Source organism: Pseudochaenichthys georgianus, chromosome 2, assembly GCF_902827115.2.
Source record: "Pseudochaenichthys georgianus chromosome 2, fPseGeo1.2, whole genome shotgun sequence".
NCBI lineage: Eukaryota > Metazoa > Chordata > Actinopteri > Perciformes > Channichthyidae > Pseudochaenichthys > Pseudochaenichthys georgianus.
In genome coordinates, this window is record NC_047504.1 from 948,439 (window position 1) to 965,061 (window position 16,623).

The window sequence follows — 16,623 nt, forward strand, 5'->3', positions numbered from 1 at the left end:
AGAGTCTTACCTTTTGCGGTTTCTGATCAAAAGTCGTGTTCAATGGCATCGAAACGAAAAAACGCTGCTGAAGGTTAATCCAGTGGTTAATCCAGTGGTTAATCCAATGTGTCTGTGTCACTTTGAAATGATTCCTGATAGTCCATCAGCAATAAGCCTATTTTTCAGTTTCCAGAGCGTAACATAGCTTTGGCTTTGGGCAAACTGCGTGCGCATCACTCTCAATCCTCAATGGGTAATGTTTAGATGGATTTGAGGAACTTCCCCTCGATTCTATTGGCTCTAACGGTTCAAAAGAGGTGTCAATCATCAACATCGACCGACGGGTTCCAGAGATATGGAAATGCACCCAAATGACCCCAGAATTGTTTTTTTGTGCTAAATCTGTCTAAAAAGGTCAGATGTCTCTTGTGTTGCATCAGTCTTGATACAGGATACTTATGATGTGTTATAGTTTGGATTCCTAAAGCTTTTGGTCGACCATCCCATCATTCAAGGATGTTTTTATTTCGACGGACACTATAATTTTTTTTTTTACTATGTTCAATCTGAATTTACTTTAAAATAAAAACATTTCTATATTGATTCTGACATTTCTACATCCAACTCACAGGTCTCTCATTGCGTTGAGAACAAAGATGATTAATGTACCCCTTTTAGAAGGGAAGTTATATTTGTTCTGGGAATGTCATGTTCGAGCCTGAGGCCTAAAAAACAGGCTCGGGGCGTCACAGGTTAAAAATGCAAGATATTCATTTTGCAATAAGAGTAAAGACTACAAAGCCCAGCACATATCCTCAGGCTGCTCGTTTGAAACCAGTGTACTTTGGGCAAACTCGTATGACATCGTGTTAAGTTCACTTAAAAGGGCCCTAGTTTGCATTTCAATGCAGTGCAAAAGTAAACAAAAGGCCGAAAACACATAATACCCTCTAAATGAAATCCAAACATGTTATGTCCTTTTTTAAAGGTCGCACATTGTCTGTTAAATATCTTTGAAGCTGAATAGAATCTATAAGTATAGTTTATTTCAGGTACAAACATGTGCAGCGAGCCTTGAGAGTGGAGTAGTTTAACATTGGCGGGATGAAAAGAAGAAATATCTGAGCCGCCGAGGGATACCCTGAGAAAGAAAGACATCTCTTTAACGTAATACAACAAAAGAAGAACGCTTCTTCTCTAGCCTCAAACCAAACTCGTACCAAGTGTTGATGTTGCTGCTTTTGTAGTTTTCATAAACACAATAAATGCAATTATAGTGTCTTTATTCAAAGAAAGACACTGCACCCGTTTGCAAGTCCTTTCTTGACTATGCCCTGTGCTGCCAACAACCTTTATATTTAAAAACATGTGTAAATCATGGAAGTAGCACCCTAAAAATGCTGTTTAAATAATCCAGCATTTTGTAATTATTTTCCTTTTTTATTCACTTTTTCTAAACTGATATATTCTAATCATATTTCTCTTGTACGTTATCTTCCCTAAAGTTTGAATAAGGTTTGGCTCAGCATGTTAAGCCCGAAGGAATTATTATATGATATGATTATAAGAAGAAGGTGAAACGTTGAACCGCTGACAAACTTTAATGAGCAGTTTAATTACATTGAGCCGAACTCCATCCCGGTGCACACAAGCCGCCGGTCGTGCCCGCGGTAACGTGGCGACGGTGCCAGCTGAACGGAGCAGATGGTGGCAAGACGGAGGCAGGGGAGCTGACTGACTGACTGACTGCTGGAGAGCCTGGCAGCGACGGGGGCGCTTAATGGGTGGGTACACCAGGAACTAATTACAGGGGTAGCTGCTGCATTAGTTCGCTGCACAGACATTCACAGAATTCTTGTCTCAGGTTCTTGGTAGGATATATTAAGGTCAGGATTCAAAGGTACCATGTTGGTCCTTGCTAGAGTTTATTTGTTATCCTAGTTTTGTTCAGCCTAGTTTGGCTTTCTTGAATTTTAACAGTCGCTTTTAAAGAAGGATAACGTGTTTTTTTCACTTCTCCAAAAGGCGGTAGTGTTAGCTGACAGGTGTCTTTTCACGGCATCAAGACCTGTACTACAATGGGACACATGACAGACTTGCCTCCGCATTGTCCTTTTGGTTTGTCTGTTTGTCAGCAGAAATACAAAAAGCACGGTTTTTCATTAAGTTTGGCGGACCAATGACGCGTGGACCCTGAAGTACCTCGTAACATTTTGGGCCCAAATGCAATCAAGGGTTGATAGAGAAATAGTTCTCCCACATTTGAACACCGAGTAGTGCATTTGGCCTGGAGGAGATCTTCCCTCTTGGAGTCGCTTATTCGTCCGTGTTCGATTAGAACGTTTACCAGTACATGTCTTTCTAATTGGTTAGAATGACAAGCGCAGGTCTGCACACATGTGCTGTGATTCTCACGCCATTAGCATGGATTGGTAAAGTCACGTTTGCTTGAGGGCTGTTGGAAGCAATATCTGTGTTCCTGTGCGTACATAATTGTTGTGGTTGGCTGAAAATCTACAACGTTCTAATTGCCCTTCCTTCCCACACGCCGATGGAGCAGTTTGTACTCTCATAATATCTCCAAAGTCTTGTAATGTTGTCAGCCGCGTACAAAGTCTCCGAGTGGAACCCCTCCGTAAAGGTCATCCAATGCAATTTGAATATCTTTGATTAAACGGTGTGCCGGTGCCCGACCCAGACTGTAGGTCAGTGCCTCGGAGAAATGATAGCCGCCCCTCTCACCCCCCCCCAAAGTCTCCTCTGTCGGAGCTTCCTTCCTCGAGGGTCACGTCTGCCCCCCTTTTAGCAATTTACGTAATCTCCCGACCTGTTCTTCCTCGACAACCACTCCCTCTGTCCTTCATCTCTTCCCTTTCTGTTAGTCTCTCGCGCATGGGTTTCATCCTGAAATCCCCCCCCCCCCCCCCCCCCCCTGCCGGAATCTCTCTCCTTTTTATCTTTTCTTGCCCATTATTCTCCATTCATTCTCAGACTGATTCTAACGTTTCTTCGAGACTCTGCTCTACAGTAGTCATTGAAGCATGCATGTACAGTCTGGTGTTATATCTCTGTAAGTGGACTCAAAGAAAATGAGTTTTCGAGGGAAAAGACTTAGAAATAATTAAAGTAAAAAGAAAGATACTTTAGTAATCCCTGAGGGGAGATTAAGTTATTCACACTACACACATAGGGCACAATACACACATGAACACATGCACAATCCTATACAGTACATATACCAATCCACACTTTGGTCTGATTGGGACTTGAACCGGCGGCCGTTTACAATTTGTTGTTTTTAGCTGTGTTCAGACTTGACTTTTCGGCTTTATCGTCAAACGCTTGCGTGCTAAATTGACGTCATTTTATTTATGTTTCCCATTCCAGTTTGTCCCGGCACTGAGAACAAGCTGAGCACTCTGTCGGACCTGGACCTGCAGTACCGCACCCTGAAGAAGCTCTACGAGAACTGTGAGGTGGTCATGGGCAACTTGGAGATCACCAGCATCGATCGGAACCGCAACCTCTCCTTCCTCAAGGTAAGAACATCCCACCCACGACTGCATGAGGTCACTGTATGGGTGGAGAGAGGCAATGAAAGAATGCTTCGACACTGTGGAGAGGACTAATACTGGAATTCAGGACCATGGACAGAGACAGACAGAAAGATGAGCGTTTGAGTGGGAAACTGGGTATTTCAGCACCATGGACAGAGACACAGAGAGAAACAGTTGGAAGCAGAAGAGGGATGCAACCAAACCATGCTGTTACTGGTGGAACAATGTGTTAAAAGCCCTGTATTGATGGTGACATATCAATATCTAATTGTAATGTCATATAAAAGAATGTATTCATCTTAAAATAAGGACGTAATTCATATTAGAATATCTTAAATCAATCAAAAAGCTTTTGAAAAAAATCTATTTGCATAATTAACTTTTGTATACATTTTTGATGCATTTTACTTATTGCACATTTTTACTATTTGTATTCCACTTAATCATTTATGCATTTATTTATTCAAACATTAAGCAACTCGTTAATATGATTCCCTGGGATTCCTGGGATGAATTATTAAGTATTCTGATGATTGTGAATACTTACAGAAAAGTTAGATAAGTCTTTGAAGAGCCAAAAGTCGGCCATTTTCACATTTGCATTCACAGCATGGTTGTTCGATGTTGTCTTTGCAGAGTGTGTTACACAATGTAACCGGCCTGTGGTGTGTTTAGAATTCAGATCGCTCTTGAATATTAAGTATAGCTGTTGCACATTGCAACACTATACAAGAGCGCTAATGATAAGAGGTGTATAGGATTGACTGTGGGAGGGAACGTGTGCGAGGCAAAGGAGCAGCACTTTGAATGTAAAGTACCATCAGCAGTCCTCTGGAACGCACTGCACTCCCAGGTCTGTGTGTGTGTGTGTGTGTGTGTGTGTGTGTGTGTGTGTGTGTGTGTGTGTGTGTGTGTGTGTGTGTGTGTGTGTGTGTGTGTGTGTGTGTGTGTGTGTGTGTGTGTGTGTGTGTGTGTGTGTGTGTGTGTGTGTGTGTGTGTGTGTGTGTGTGTGTGTGTGTGTGTGTGTGTCATCAGGACATAATGCCCGTGTGCCGTGTGTATACTGTACGTTCCACCAGGCACCCCCCCCCCCCCCTTGCTGTTTAATGAATCGAGGTGCAGTCTAATTACTGGGCCAGTGCTATCAAATGAATACCATAAACAGTCCCATTAGGCCTAGCATCATTAGGGAAACAATTAGGCATCTGGGGGATTGGTAAGTGGATGAGAGGGGGGGTCAGGATTCAGGATAATGGGTTGCCATGGAAACTCTGAAGCAATCTCGCTATTGGTTGCGAGAAATCAGAGCGACTCCGCCCTCATTCTTAAGACGTACACTGTGTGGTCACGGACAACACCTTTTAAATTAATTTAAGTAAGTTAGAACGTTTTGGAAGATAGACATAATGGTGACTGAAGGTGCTTAAATATTTATTTATTTAATTGCAACTATTTTGTTTTTACTGAATTACGTTGGATCCTTGAATTTTAGGAAATGAGGCCTGGAAAGTATTTAAAGTCCTTGAAGTAAGTGTTTCACAAGGGCCAAACAATGTTTTTTAACATTATGAAACAATTGGAATTGAATAAAGAATTGTGTTTTCTTAAGTCTTAAATATTTGGACAGAATTGTACCTGGAAGGTCTTTGAAAGGTCCTTGACTTTGATGGTCGTACAAGTCGTAGAAACCCTGATTTTACGATATGAACATTGACATCACATATAGAAGCTTTCACAAGTCACTCTTCAAACTATAAATAACTATTTATAACTCCTCAGCTTTCATTATGTTGTTTTTTGTTCATTCTGCAATTCTGACTCTCAGCATCTGCACCTGGACTCATATGTGTGAGTTCAAAGGTCAACGACGGCAGACACATCACGCAGACTCACACACTGTGAGCTGCAGGCTGTGCATAGAGCGTTAGTGCACGTTACACCAGCAGCCGGGGAGGTATGCACCGTTTGGACACTTGGATGGACAGAGTGAGGAGATGAGGGAGGAGGGAGCATAGCGCTAGAGGGGCTGTTGCTTTTATGGCCTGGAAAAACAGCTGCTGCGCTAAAATGACAATGTTTAGCCACTGTGCCGTGGGGGTGTGTGTCTGCGTCTGCATATATCTGTGTGTGTCAGAGGAGAGGGGTTGAGGGCAGGGGCGTGCTCGGTGTTGCTGTGCCTGCTGAGATGCTGACAGATAGATGGATGAGATGGATCTGCAGCCTCCAGACTTCATCCAAAGCCGATCCCTGTGATTTCCCCTTCGTTCTCCACTAGTGGACGGAGAGAGAGTGCGAGAGAAGAAAAGCGCAATAAAGTGTGGCTTTAGTCCAGCTTAATGCCAAACCTGTTGAGTTGCAGTTCACATAGGTCCGAGGGGGGAACGGTTATCGTACGGATTAGTTTCTTTCTGGGAATTGATTTAGTGTCATAATTAACTTTAGGAGATGTAGGAGTTTAACGTGTACATTGTTCCCTATGTGCACAGTCATGACAATACACCATGAAAGCACCAATGCACCCACCTGTACCCTCACACCGTATCACTACTGCGCTTTTGTTTCAGAGACGGATTACTGTGTGAACACAGGTGTGTGAAGGGCATCGCCTCTCCGTGTTCTCTTCTGGCCGCCGCCTCTCTGCCTGCCTGTCAAGAGAAGCAGGGGAGCCGTGCCAAGTGGCCTCGCGGCGGCCCACAAGCAGCTAATGATGTCACCTAGGCCGAAGGACTCTTCATTAAAGCCGGATCAATCTGCCCGGGATAGGGCGCCGTGCCAGGGCTGCAGCTGAGAGGAGACAGGAAGTGTGCGGAAACGCATGCTTGTGTTTAAAGTTGTGGACCAGCCATAAAGAGAGATGGATGTCCCTCGGTTGTTATACATGTAGACAGAGACTCTCTTTGCAGAGCTTATCTCTGGCACACCAGCGGGAAGTCATGCAGAAAAACAGCTTTGTTTCTCGATGGCGACATACGGACATGTCAGCACAGCCAAGGCAACAGAGGGGAGCATAAGAAAGGATGAGAGGAGACACTCCGGAAGGATCCCGTTCTCCTCGGGCTGCGTTTCGGCTGCAAAATGAAAGTGTTTTCTGCAGCTCAGCCACTTTCAAAGCGCGCACCCTCAGACATGTATTGTGGAGGCGTGCGTTGTTCTGCTCCGCTGCCTCGTATGCTTAGCAAGCTACCAGCGTGTGCTCTGTGCACTTGGAGCATGCTGCCGTGTAGATGTAGAGTATTGGGGGGGGACAGTCCAGAGGGAGGTCTTTACATCCATTTCTTTTGTGCAAACCGAATAGTTATTTGATATAAAAGTGTTAACTGATGCTTATAGTTATAGTAAGGAATTACATTTAATTATCTTAAAATAAGGACTTAATTAGTAGTTAAATATCTTAAAGCAATCTTTCAAAAGCCTTAACAATTCTAAATTATGTGATTTTAAATATACATTTTTAATGGCAATGCAAAATAAAAATGTAAGATCTATATATTTTGAATTTACCAATTTTCTCTTGCACTAATATCCATATAACAGAACATCTGCATTTTCTTTAGTTTTAATATACATTCAATCTGATTGGCTTAGAAAAAGGTTAGATACTTAAGCTATTGAAACCATAACATAAAGCATTACCAATATTTAAGAGGCTAAAAAGAGCACAATCTGTTATGATTACATACAAAGTGACATTCTAAGATTATTGTTCTGCTGCTTATCTATTCGTGTTGAAATGAGTTATAAACAGTTTACAGGAAACGCTAGCAGAGGAAAATGGTCGCTTATCTGAGGTTGGTGTGTTCATTTATCACGACATGACTTTCCACCAGTTTGACTCGACTCCACATTGGCGTTTCTTCGCCCTTGTATGTCCTTGAGATCAGGGTGTCAGTCACCGATTAGGGCTTCTCTGTGCGTCCTTTCTCAGCTCTCATCCGATCGCTCCTCCAACCGACTGAGAGGGACTATTCACTCACCGTGAGGCAGTTAGTCAGACGCCACTCTGTCACCCACGTATGTCCTTCAGCTGTGTTTGCCATTCATGATCAGTGGCCCCCATACTTTGTGTGAAGCCATGCTTTTCCAGGTGTGGTGAGAAGGAAGATGAAGGCCCGTGTTATAGGTAATGTCTCTGAGGTGGGCTCGGGGAACTAGATGCAATAGGCGCAATACATCCATCTCTGTACTGCTGCCGGCCTTTTAGGGTGAGGAGAGAGCTGTCCCCTCGCCGTGAGAGATGGTACTTACTAAAAGAGAGGAAGAGGACAGGCTAGCGAGGAGGTCAAGTGCTCCTCTGCCTCTCTCTGTGTCCCTGCTCTTTATAAATGTTTCCATTCTGCCGCCGTGGCTTTCAGCGAGAAAAACAACAACGCCGTGATCCCGATCGACGGCTGGAGAGGGGGCGGGCCGATCGTACAGTTTCATTAGCCTCTGAACCAGCTGAGGAGCTCATAAAAGGTTGGGACGGCCGCCTGTTAGCGCCTTGCCCGTGCGCCTGCCAGCGTCGGCATAATTACAGCTTTTAACGGCGGGAAATTAGCACCCTGATCGCTCCCAGCCAAGCACCCTGCCAGATCGCTGTGGCACCCACCCCGACGTATCGCATATCCTGCTAATTGTGGGGCAATGGAGGCATCGACATCCACGAGAAGACGCATACAGCACAGCATCTCACTGGAGAGTTATTTGACCAGGAGAGAAGTTGGAAAAGTATTTCTTATTATACTGTATACTGCCAAGAACAACTACCGTACTTTTCGGACTATCAAGCGCACCTGCATATAAGCCGCAGCAGCTAAATTGTCCGTCTGCCTTGCTCTCGTTCTGTCTCTCGGTTCCACTTTTACTTTGGCGCGCGACCTGTCTCGCTCTTTTCCGGTCTCCAGCTTTTCCTGCTGTCTGGAGCCCGCCGTTTATAGGTGGCGGGCGCGGACCGGTCATAGAGCCCATAGAGTTAAAGGTGGTTAATTTTACGTGTAAAATCCATAGATTTAGGAGGTTCCCTAGTGGCCGTTAGCTGTACAAAAAAAATGGGAAAAAAGTCGCGGTTTATAGTCCGAAAAGTACGGTAGTTTTTTCTTATGGAGTTTGAAGAAATAGAGGAAAACATTTATCTGACCATTTATTTTACATGATTTGTTGGAAATATCAATTGACAATGTGTTTTTGAAACTTTTGTAGAACATTGACATTTCTTCTAAGTCCCTGATGCAGAGATTTGACAATTTGCTCAGACTTACGGATTCCCCCTCCCTCTCCCCTCAGGCCATACAGAGGAGACACAAACAAACAACTGAACACATCTTGATTTGTGACGGATGGACATGGACAGATCTGTCATTCCGCCTCTGTGTGTTCTTTTGATTGCCCATCAGTGGCTCGGCCAAACGGACACACACAAGCTATAACGGATAAAAGGGCTTTGTTTCATCCGGTGCTGCTCACACATGCAGTCATCATGTCTGCTCTGCTGCTGCTGCTGCTGCTGCTGCTGCTGCTGCTGCATTGCTTGTTCAGTAGGAAGGAAGGAAGAGGAACAATTCCTACTAAGGCATACATTACAGTGTCCTGTAATGCCTTCATCTCACCTTATGTTAGCAGCAGCCAGACTGCATTGACGGAACTCAGATTGTGTTCTTCAATCAGCTTTCTCAGCTTTCATACTGGCTTTTAGAAGTATTCATTTTTGTTTTTAAGAACAGTAGAGCTCTGTTTTTTAATCTTCCTGACCTGGCCACTTGGCTAGCCGGCCCTCTGGGAAAACCATGTTTTGCCTAAAGCCCCTGTCACACTGTCCCAAAATTGACACCGATGGACACACGATAAAGGAAATGTTCAAATTCGGCTGTGATCGTAGCAACATCGGGCCGTTCGTGAGGGCATCTAAGCCTTCGTATGACCGCCGGTGGAGTTCCTCAGGCTCCGGCAGCAACTTCGTGAGCGGCAACTTCGTAAGGCACTCGTGAGGGCATCTTGTCGAATCGTGCATGTCATCTTCGTGTTATCATCGGTGCATTCGCCCTCACTCTGATCGGGGCGAATGCCCGATGGCACCGATGATAACAAGATGCCCTCACGATGGCCTTACGAAGGGCAAAATTGACACACGAATTCAACACGAAAATGAACCTTCGCAAGGTCCTTCGGCAATTTGTTGGCATGCCAAAGATTTTGCCTCCGCTCACGAAGTTGCTGCCGGAGCCTGGGAAACTTCGCCAGCGGTCATACGATGGCTTAAGATGCCCTCACGAATGGCCCGATGTTGCTACGATCACAGCCGAATTTGAACATCCTTTATCGTGTGTCCATCGGGTTGTTTTATTGCACAACAAACATGTAAACATATTATGTAAATAACCCAATTTGTGTTCTGTGAAACTAAAAAGGATATAATATATTATTTTGAAGGAGAGTTGACAGGAAGTTGTTGTTGCTATGGAAACAACATTACGGAGAAAACGTAATTTTCTACATATAAAGACGGATAAAGTAAAGAACAAAGTCTGAAGATATCAGTACAGTATCATAGTACTGTAACATAATTGTTTTTGGTACTTTCATTGCAGTTGTATGTCTTAAATGTAATGTAAACGTTGCCTTCGTGTGTGGTTCGGGGCCATCTTCGTGCGAAATTCACAATTCCATATTCGTGTGTCCATCGGGTGTCAACTTCGGGACAGAAAAACCTCTTCTTTCAATGCTTTAAGTTTACAGAGTTGACAACTTTCAGGAAACGGTTGAACCTGGCTCCCGTGGGAGCTGCAGCCTCACAGTTAGGATGTCGGGGTGTCTTCTGCCCCCGGGGGGTCTCAGTGGGTGGTACGGCGGAGAATCTGCTCCTGCTCATTACCAGGCCCCTGGGTGTCAAGCTTGCAGCTCCGGAGAGATGTTGTTTGGATGCCGAGCGAGGTCCATAAGGGCCAGTTTAAATGCACACTCACGCACTCTAAAGCCAATGTTATGCATGTCCACTGAAACACATGCATGCACACACCTGCTTGTGTTCAGCATCCGCATGTGTGTGTGTGTGTGTGTGTGTGTGTGTGTGTGTGTGTGTGTGTGTGTGTGTGTGTGTGTGTGTGTGTGTGTGTGTGTGTGTGTGTGTGTGTGTGTGTGTGTGTGTGTGTGTGTGTGTGTGTGTGTGTGTGTGTGTGTGTGTGTGTGTGTGTGTGTGTGTGTGTGTGTGTGTGTGTGTGTGTGTGTGTGTGTGTGTGTGTGTGTGTGTGTGTGTGTGTGTGTGTGTGTGTGTGTGTGTGTGTGTGTGTGCGCCTCCTCTTTTTGTCCGCCTGATCAAAGCCGACACGGTGCGGAGCATAGGTCTCGGAGGTGAAATTAAAATCTTGCTGCTTCCGCGGCGCGAGGGGAGAAAGTGATTACCGTTTAAATTAAAAGGTACGACCATAAAAGCTCGCCGCGACCGTACCCTCGCAATTCATCAAAAATGATCCCACGGCGCGTCTTGTGCTTATCAAATTGTAAAATATTGTCCATGACACCGGCGTAACAGGGGCGTAATTAATGCACTAAATCAATTCGGAATCACTCGGCGCAGAGTGGCCCTGCTGGGAGGCCGTCATTATCACAAATTATGGTGGCAGATGCACGGGCCGAGAGGAATGTATAAAGCTCCGGTGGCATCTTCCCCCCCCTCTACAAGCCATCCAGTTAATATCCCCCTCTCTCTGACTCAATGACCGTTAAACACTGTGGCATCTCTCCTCTCTCACACCTGTAATATCTCATTACCAGGTGAAACCCGTTTTATTAGACAGCGCTACTTAAAAGCTTCCTAAAATGATCCCTTGGCTGCCACTAGCGTTTAATGGCAATGTCTCCAAAAGTTAAATCCAAGTGATTCATTTTTTTAATTGTATTTACAGATGATGAATAATGAGAGCTTAAAGCACACACTTCCCATTGAGGAAGACTTTACGGTTTATAGTTACTGTGTTTATAGTCGAGTGCCCAGTCTGCTCTGATTGGTTAGATCTGCTCTGTTGTGATTGGTCAACCGCTTAGAGATGTCCCGCCCCTTACCAAATAACATGTGTTCTCCCTCTGAATGTCTAATCGTGACTTTTTTCAGGAGCCAACATTTCAACGACATGTGGGAACCATGTTTCCCTTTAGAAGGCCGTGCATCATAGCCGCAGCCTTTGTCATGTGACACATTGTGTGACTCGTAGTGAATTATACAATTATAGCATGTTCTGAACATTGCAATTAATAACAGTTGAATTCCATCAGAGTTCTGCTGCTGATTAAGGTGGCATCTTTGGGTAGAAGCTGCAAGTAATGTGCATGAAAAAGTTGTTTGATGGTTTTACATTTGCACGCATTATTATTCCAAGGCGAATCATACGAGCACAAGACGCAAAGAGACCGATACAACAAAGAGGGTTTGTGCTAGAGAGCAGTTGTTCTCTGTGATAGCAGAAAGAAATCGTGAATGAATATCTGGTGAAGTACCCTCGAGTTACTTTGGTGATAAACATTTCACAAAATGCACACACTGCAAAAACGCTTCCTTTCTTTTCCGTTAGATAATTAAATAGATACAAATATCATGAATCAACTGAATTCTTATGTTGTCTTTGTTATACGGTTCACTTTCCAAAAAGTTCAAATGGGACATATTTCATATTTAAACCTGCTTGTGTCGTCCTCTCGTCTTATTCAGCTTAGCAGCTACTGAGATGTAAAGTTCCCCCGCCCTCCAACACCGGCCCTGCCATTTAGCTCCAAACCTTCCCTTTGACCCCCTCTCAGTTATTCAAAATGCATCTCAGTGGCACATTAATTTATGGGTGTGTGTAAATGTAAATGTTTTCCCCCACTGCCATTTTAATATCTGCCCCTCGCAACTGGCTTTGGGAGAAGGCAGCTCCGCCTACACCGAGTGGAAGGGACAGATTGCGTTCCTCAGTGACATTTACTGTGTGTGTGTGTGTGTGTGTGTGTGTGTGTGTGTGTGTGTGTGTGTGTGTGTGTGTGTGTGTGTGTGTGTGTGTGTGTGTGTGTGTGTGTGTGTGTGTGTGTGTGTGTGTGTGTGTGTGTGGTGTGTGTGTGTGTGTGTGTGTGTGTGTGTGTGTGTGTGTGTGTGTGTGTGTGAGTGTGAGTGTGAGCATAGCTAGGTCAGTGTGTCTCTATGTCCACGTTCCCTACTTGTGTAGCAAGTACAAGTATGTTCTAAAGATATTTCAATCGTATTCAATCTTTTTCTAGGATTACAATAATTCTATAGTTTTGTCCTATTTCGTCAACAAAACTGAATGTAAATCCACATTTTAAAGCTGATATTCAAATGATTATCCTTAAATTGCATTACACCCAAGTTCTCCCTAAAGTGCAACACCATGTTTATTTGATAGTAAGTGCAGAGGGGTGTTTCTCTTTCATCCGTTGCGCTTATATAGTATACCACCATGACATTTTAATATTGTTAATAAGAAGGCTGTTATTGTGTTCTGAATATTTCAGTTATTCAAATGTAATAAAACTCGTACTCTTTCCTTTTAGCCAGCATTAGGTTTCCTTTTAGAGGTATTAGAAAGCACCTAAATGCCATTAAACGTGTACTTACAAATATACAGATGTCGAAGATGATACATTCTTTTGACAAATCGCATGAATAAATGTCTTTAAATCCTTCTCTGAGGGAAGTTCTCTCCCACTTTGGCGCTCCGTGGATCGGCACACTGCCCCAAATCAGAAGTGTTGGCATTGTGCAGACGTTCACGGTCCCTTGATGATGAATCCTTACAGCTTTGGTGATCCTCCCATTTCCCATTTGCATGTTAGCATTGTCATAGTGACAGAGCCACGAGCTTAGCTTTCCACTCTCAGTCTTGTTCTTTAGTTTTGAGAAGCGCCGCCTGATTGGAGCTTACGGGCTGATTGTGTCAGCTCAGCAAAACAATGTAGCGCTTGCAGAGACACGACAAAAGCAGCAACGAAACTTCCGGATTCACCCAGAGCTAGTGACACCATCCACAATGACTCACGAGTCGGGCGGGGTGTGAATGTGTCTTCCTGTTCCATCGCATTACTTCCTCTTTCTGTCCTTAAATGATTCCATTAGTCAAGTCCGTCCTCTTTAATATCACCTAGTGCAGTGGTTACCTATAGCAGCGGTTCCCAACCTTTTTCAGTCAGGCCCCACTTGTGTAATTGAAATATTTCCGAGCCCCCCCTAATCCGGTTCCCACGGAGATTGGTAGAATTAATTGTATATAGTTGTAAAAACATTACATTTTCTCTGCTAATAATAACAAGACAAACATATCTAATTATATAATTATATTATGGATTAAACATGAACAAAAGTGCTTGTCTTGGCAGATGTGAAATAATGAGGCCTAATCGAAACAATTACAAATAGTGCTTATCGATCCGGTTCTTTAACAGCAATTCAAAGTGCTTTACATAAAATGAAAGACATTAAGAAAATAGCAAATAGAAACAGAATTCACATTGATTCATGTTATGTATATGTGTGGATTATGGGCTGCTAGCACACATAAAATACCTGCAGTGGTGGTAGTAAGTAGATGTACTCAAGTACTGTACTTATTGAGGTACTTAAGTATTTCCACTTTTTCTTCTTTGTAATTCTGCTCCTCTACAGAGGTGTACTTTTACTCCACTACATGCATTCAATACATTCAGTTACTTTACAGATCTGGATTAATGATGTGAAATATAATCAACTCTTAAATCAGACTTTAGGTCCACGTGGATTCAATTCACAAGCTACCCTGCAGTATACAACTCTCACTTAAACACTTGATCCGAGTACTTCTCCCACGTTACACGTAATTGGGGCAACAGAACTCCGAGTTAAGGAAGTAAAAACGGTGCATTTCTCCGTATGAATATGATGCCTTCTGGCCAGCAGGTGGACAGATTGCTCTCCACGAAAATACTTATGGCAAGCGAGCATTGACCACATCGAGCTCTGTAGATCGTCACTTTTGAACGCTATGTTCTCCACCGGCGGATCTCTGTGTGCACGGCTGCAAAGAGAGACACCCCCCCCTGCAATAGCTTCACGCGCCCCCCAGGTCGGGGAACCACTGGCCTAGTGTACTGCTCATGTTCTGGAGATATGTATGCATATTGCATATACTCATCTCCCATACTCCTCAACAGTATGCCTCCAGAGTACTGCATGTGTGTCATGCATAGTAATCCACCGTGTTGGTGGATGCTTACCAGAGGTCTGGAAAACATGCTTCTTTGTCTCAGAAAAAAACAACGGAATTTGAAAACATTGTGCAGATAACAGTTTAGTGCTGTTCCTCTTTTTGCAAGTCATGTTTTCCCTTTCTTTAGGGGTTCTTGATCCAGCTAGGATTGCACCCAAAATCCCCTAAAGCCGAAAAGAGCAGAGACATGCAGGCATATATATTTCACATCTTAAAATACTTTATTTAAAGAGAAGCCAAAACGAGCCAAGAGAACGTGTCAGGTCAGCCAACTAAAGCAATGTGTACGTGAGGTACATTTCTTTCAATGAGCTATACGTTTAAATAGTGGGTCTTGCATCCAAAAACTGGATTGACACCATATGATGTTCTTAATACCGAAACCACATCCTCGAATGTTTCCTTTAATCTGCCTTCAAAGGTCAGAGGATAGTTGTTTGCTAAAAATGAAAGATATACTTAATTCCTCTTACTGTACATGTATTCTTCAATCTAGTGTGTTATGCCACCATACCTCAACACCTTCCAAAAGGTGTCCACACACACGTCTGATATCAATATCCATCAGAGTGGGGAAGATCCTATTTGATTTTTATTTTGAAAAGTAAAAAGCCGTAGGCTGCCTTTTGATGATCCCTACTACCCTTCAGCGAAGGGAACATATTGTATTGCAGACACACTGAGATACCATCCGCTATGGACAGCCTGAGCTAATGTACTTTCTGTAAAAGCAAATCCTTTCTTTTCACTTTTCAAGGCAGAATATGAATCCTCAACCCCGCCATGCTGCATATTATAATATTCAGAATAGAGCTCTCTAGTGTTGTGACTGTCATGTGTGCTTTCTCAGCTTTCTTTATGTAGTCAAATTGATTTATATTGCCAACCCAACCACTCTAAAAAAACATGCATGTCGGCTGTGCATGCATCCACAAATCAGAACATCCATCTCCGATTAGGGCAATTTGATTCCAGAGTAGTAGTTGTGGAAGTAGCGCTGAAACGTGGTGTGCTTCATAACTGCTGAGGATGCCACTGCCATCATTTGCTGCTAAGGCAGAATGGCAGAAAAATACACACTTAAATGCACCAACACTTTATAGAGAGACAAGACAGATCAAACCTGACATGGTCGGTCCCACAGCTGCCCGGCTACGTGGCCTGCATACATTTATAGTGTTGGTGTATGCAAAGACGAATTTGAAGAAAATAGATTGAAGTGCAGTATACTGTTTAGTGGGATCGCTCGTGGAGAATGTCGTTGCATGTTGTGAGAAGTTTGTGAGGCCAGGCATGATTTATGTCCTTGATGACCTTTTGTAACAGAACCATTACCTGTTACTTCTATTTGATATACATTCAAAACTCTCTGGAATGGCGATTCATATGTTTTTGTCTTCTTTCCCATTGCCGCAAATTGATTCTCCAAGCAAAGCCTTGCATTGTCTCCCGTTGGCTGCATCCTACCGCCGCACCGGGCCAATCATCAATCACTTGGAAGGGCCGTTAAGCACCTTTTCTCTCCCAGAGGAGTGCACTGACATTGGGCCTCGGAGGCTACTCAGCCACCCCTTCGTTCCCTCTCTCCCTGGAGTCCGCCGGGGCCCCCCATGTATCTGATTGGACCCTCCCCCGAGGGATCCTGCCAGCTCTCAAAATCTCTGTCCTAAGCTCGGATGACCATGAATAATGAGGTGACTTAAATATGAGATACAGGAGATAACATGCTACACTCCCCCCTCCATAGCTTACTGTCAAGCGAGCAGAAGCATGCCTGTGGCTGACGTGCACGAGCTTTGTCACATAACTGCATTATGTAGGGTCCCCAAAGGCTACAGCATAATGCGATACGCCATGCGACGGTTGCCGGGTTGCTACAA

At 43.9% G+C, this 16,623-nt stretch overlaps 1 protein-coding gene across 1 annotated transcript in view; it reads left to right on the top strand.

Moving 5' to 3' along the window:
- The first annotated feature begins 1,675 nt into the window (after positions 1-1,675).
- LOC117460614 (receptor tyrosine-protein kinase erbB-4-like) overlaps positions 1,676-16,623 on the top strand; it is a 116,897-nt gene continuing 101,949 nt past the window's right edge. The window contains exons 1-2 of the mRNA XM_071205056.1: positions 1,676-1,766; positions 3,370-3,521. Coding sequence (XP_071061157.1) covers positions 1,763-1,766; positions 3,370-3,521 — 156 coding nt within the window. The 5' untranslated portion in view covers positions 1,676-1,762. The remainder of the gene's footprint in view (positions 1,767-3,369; positions 3,522-16,623) is intronic.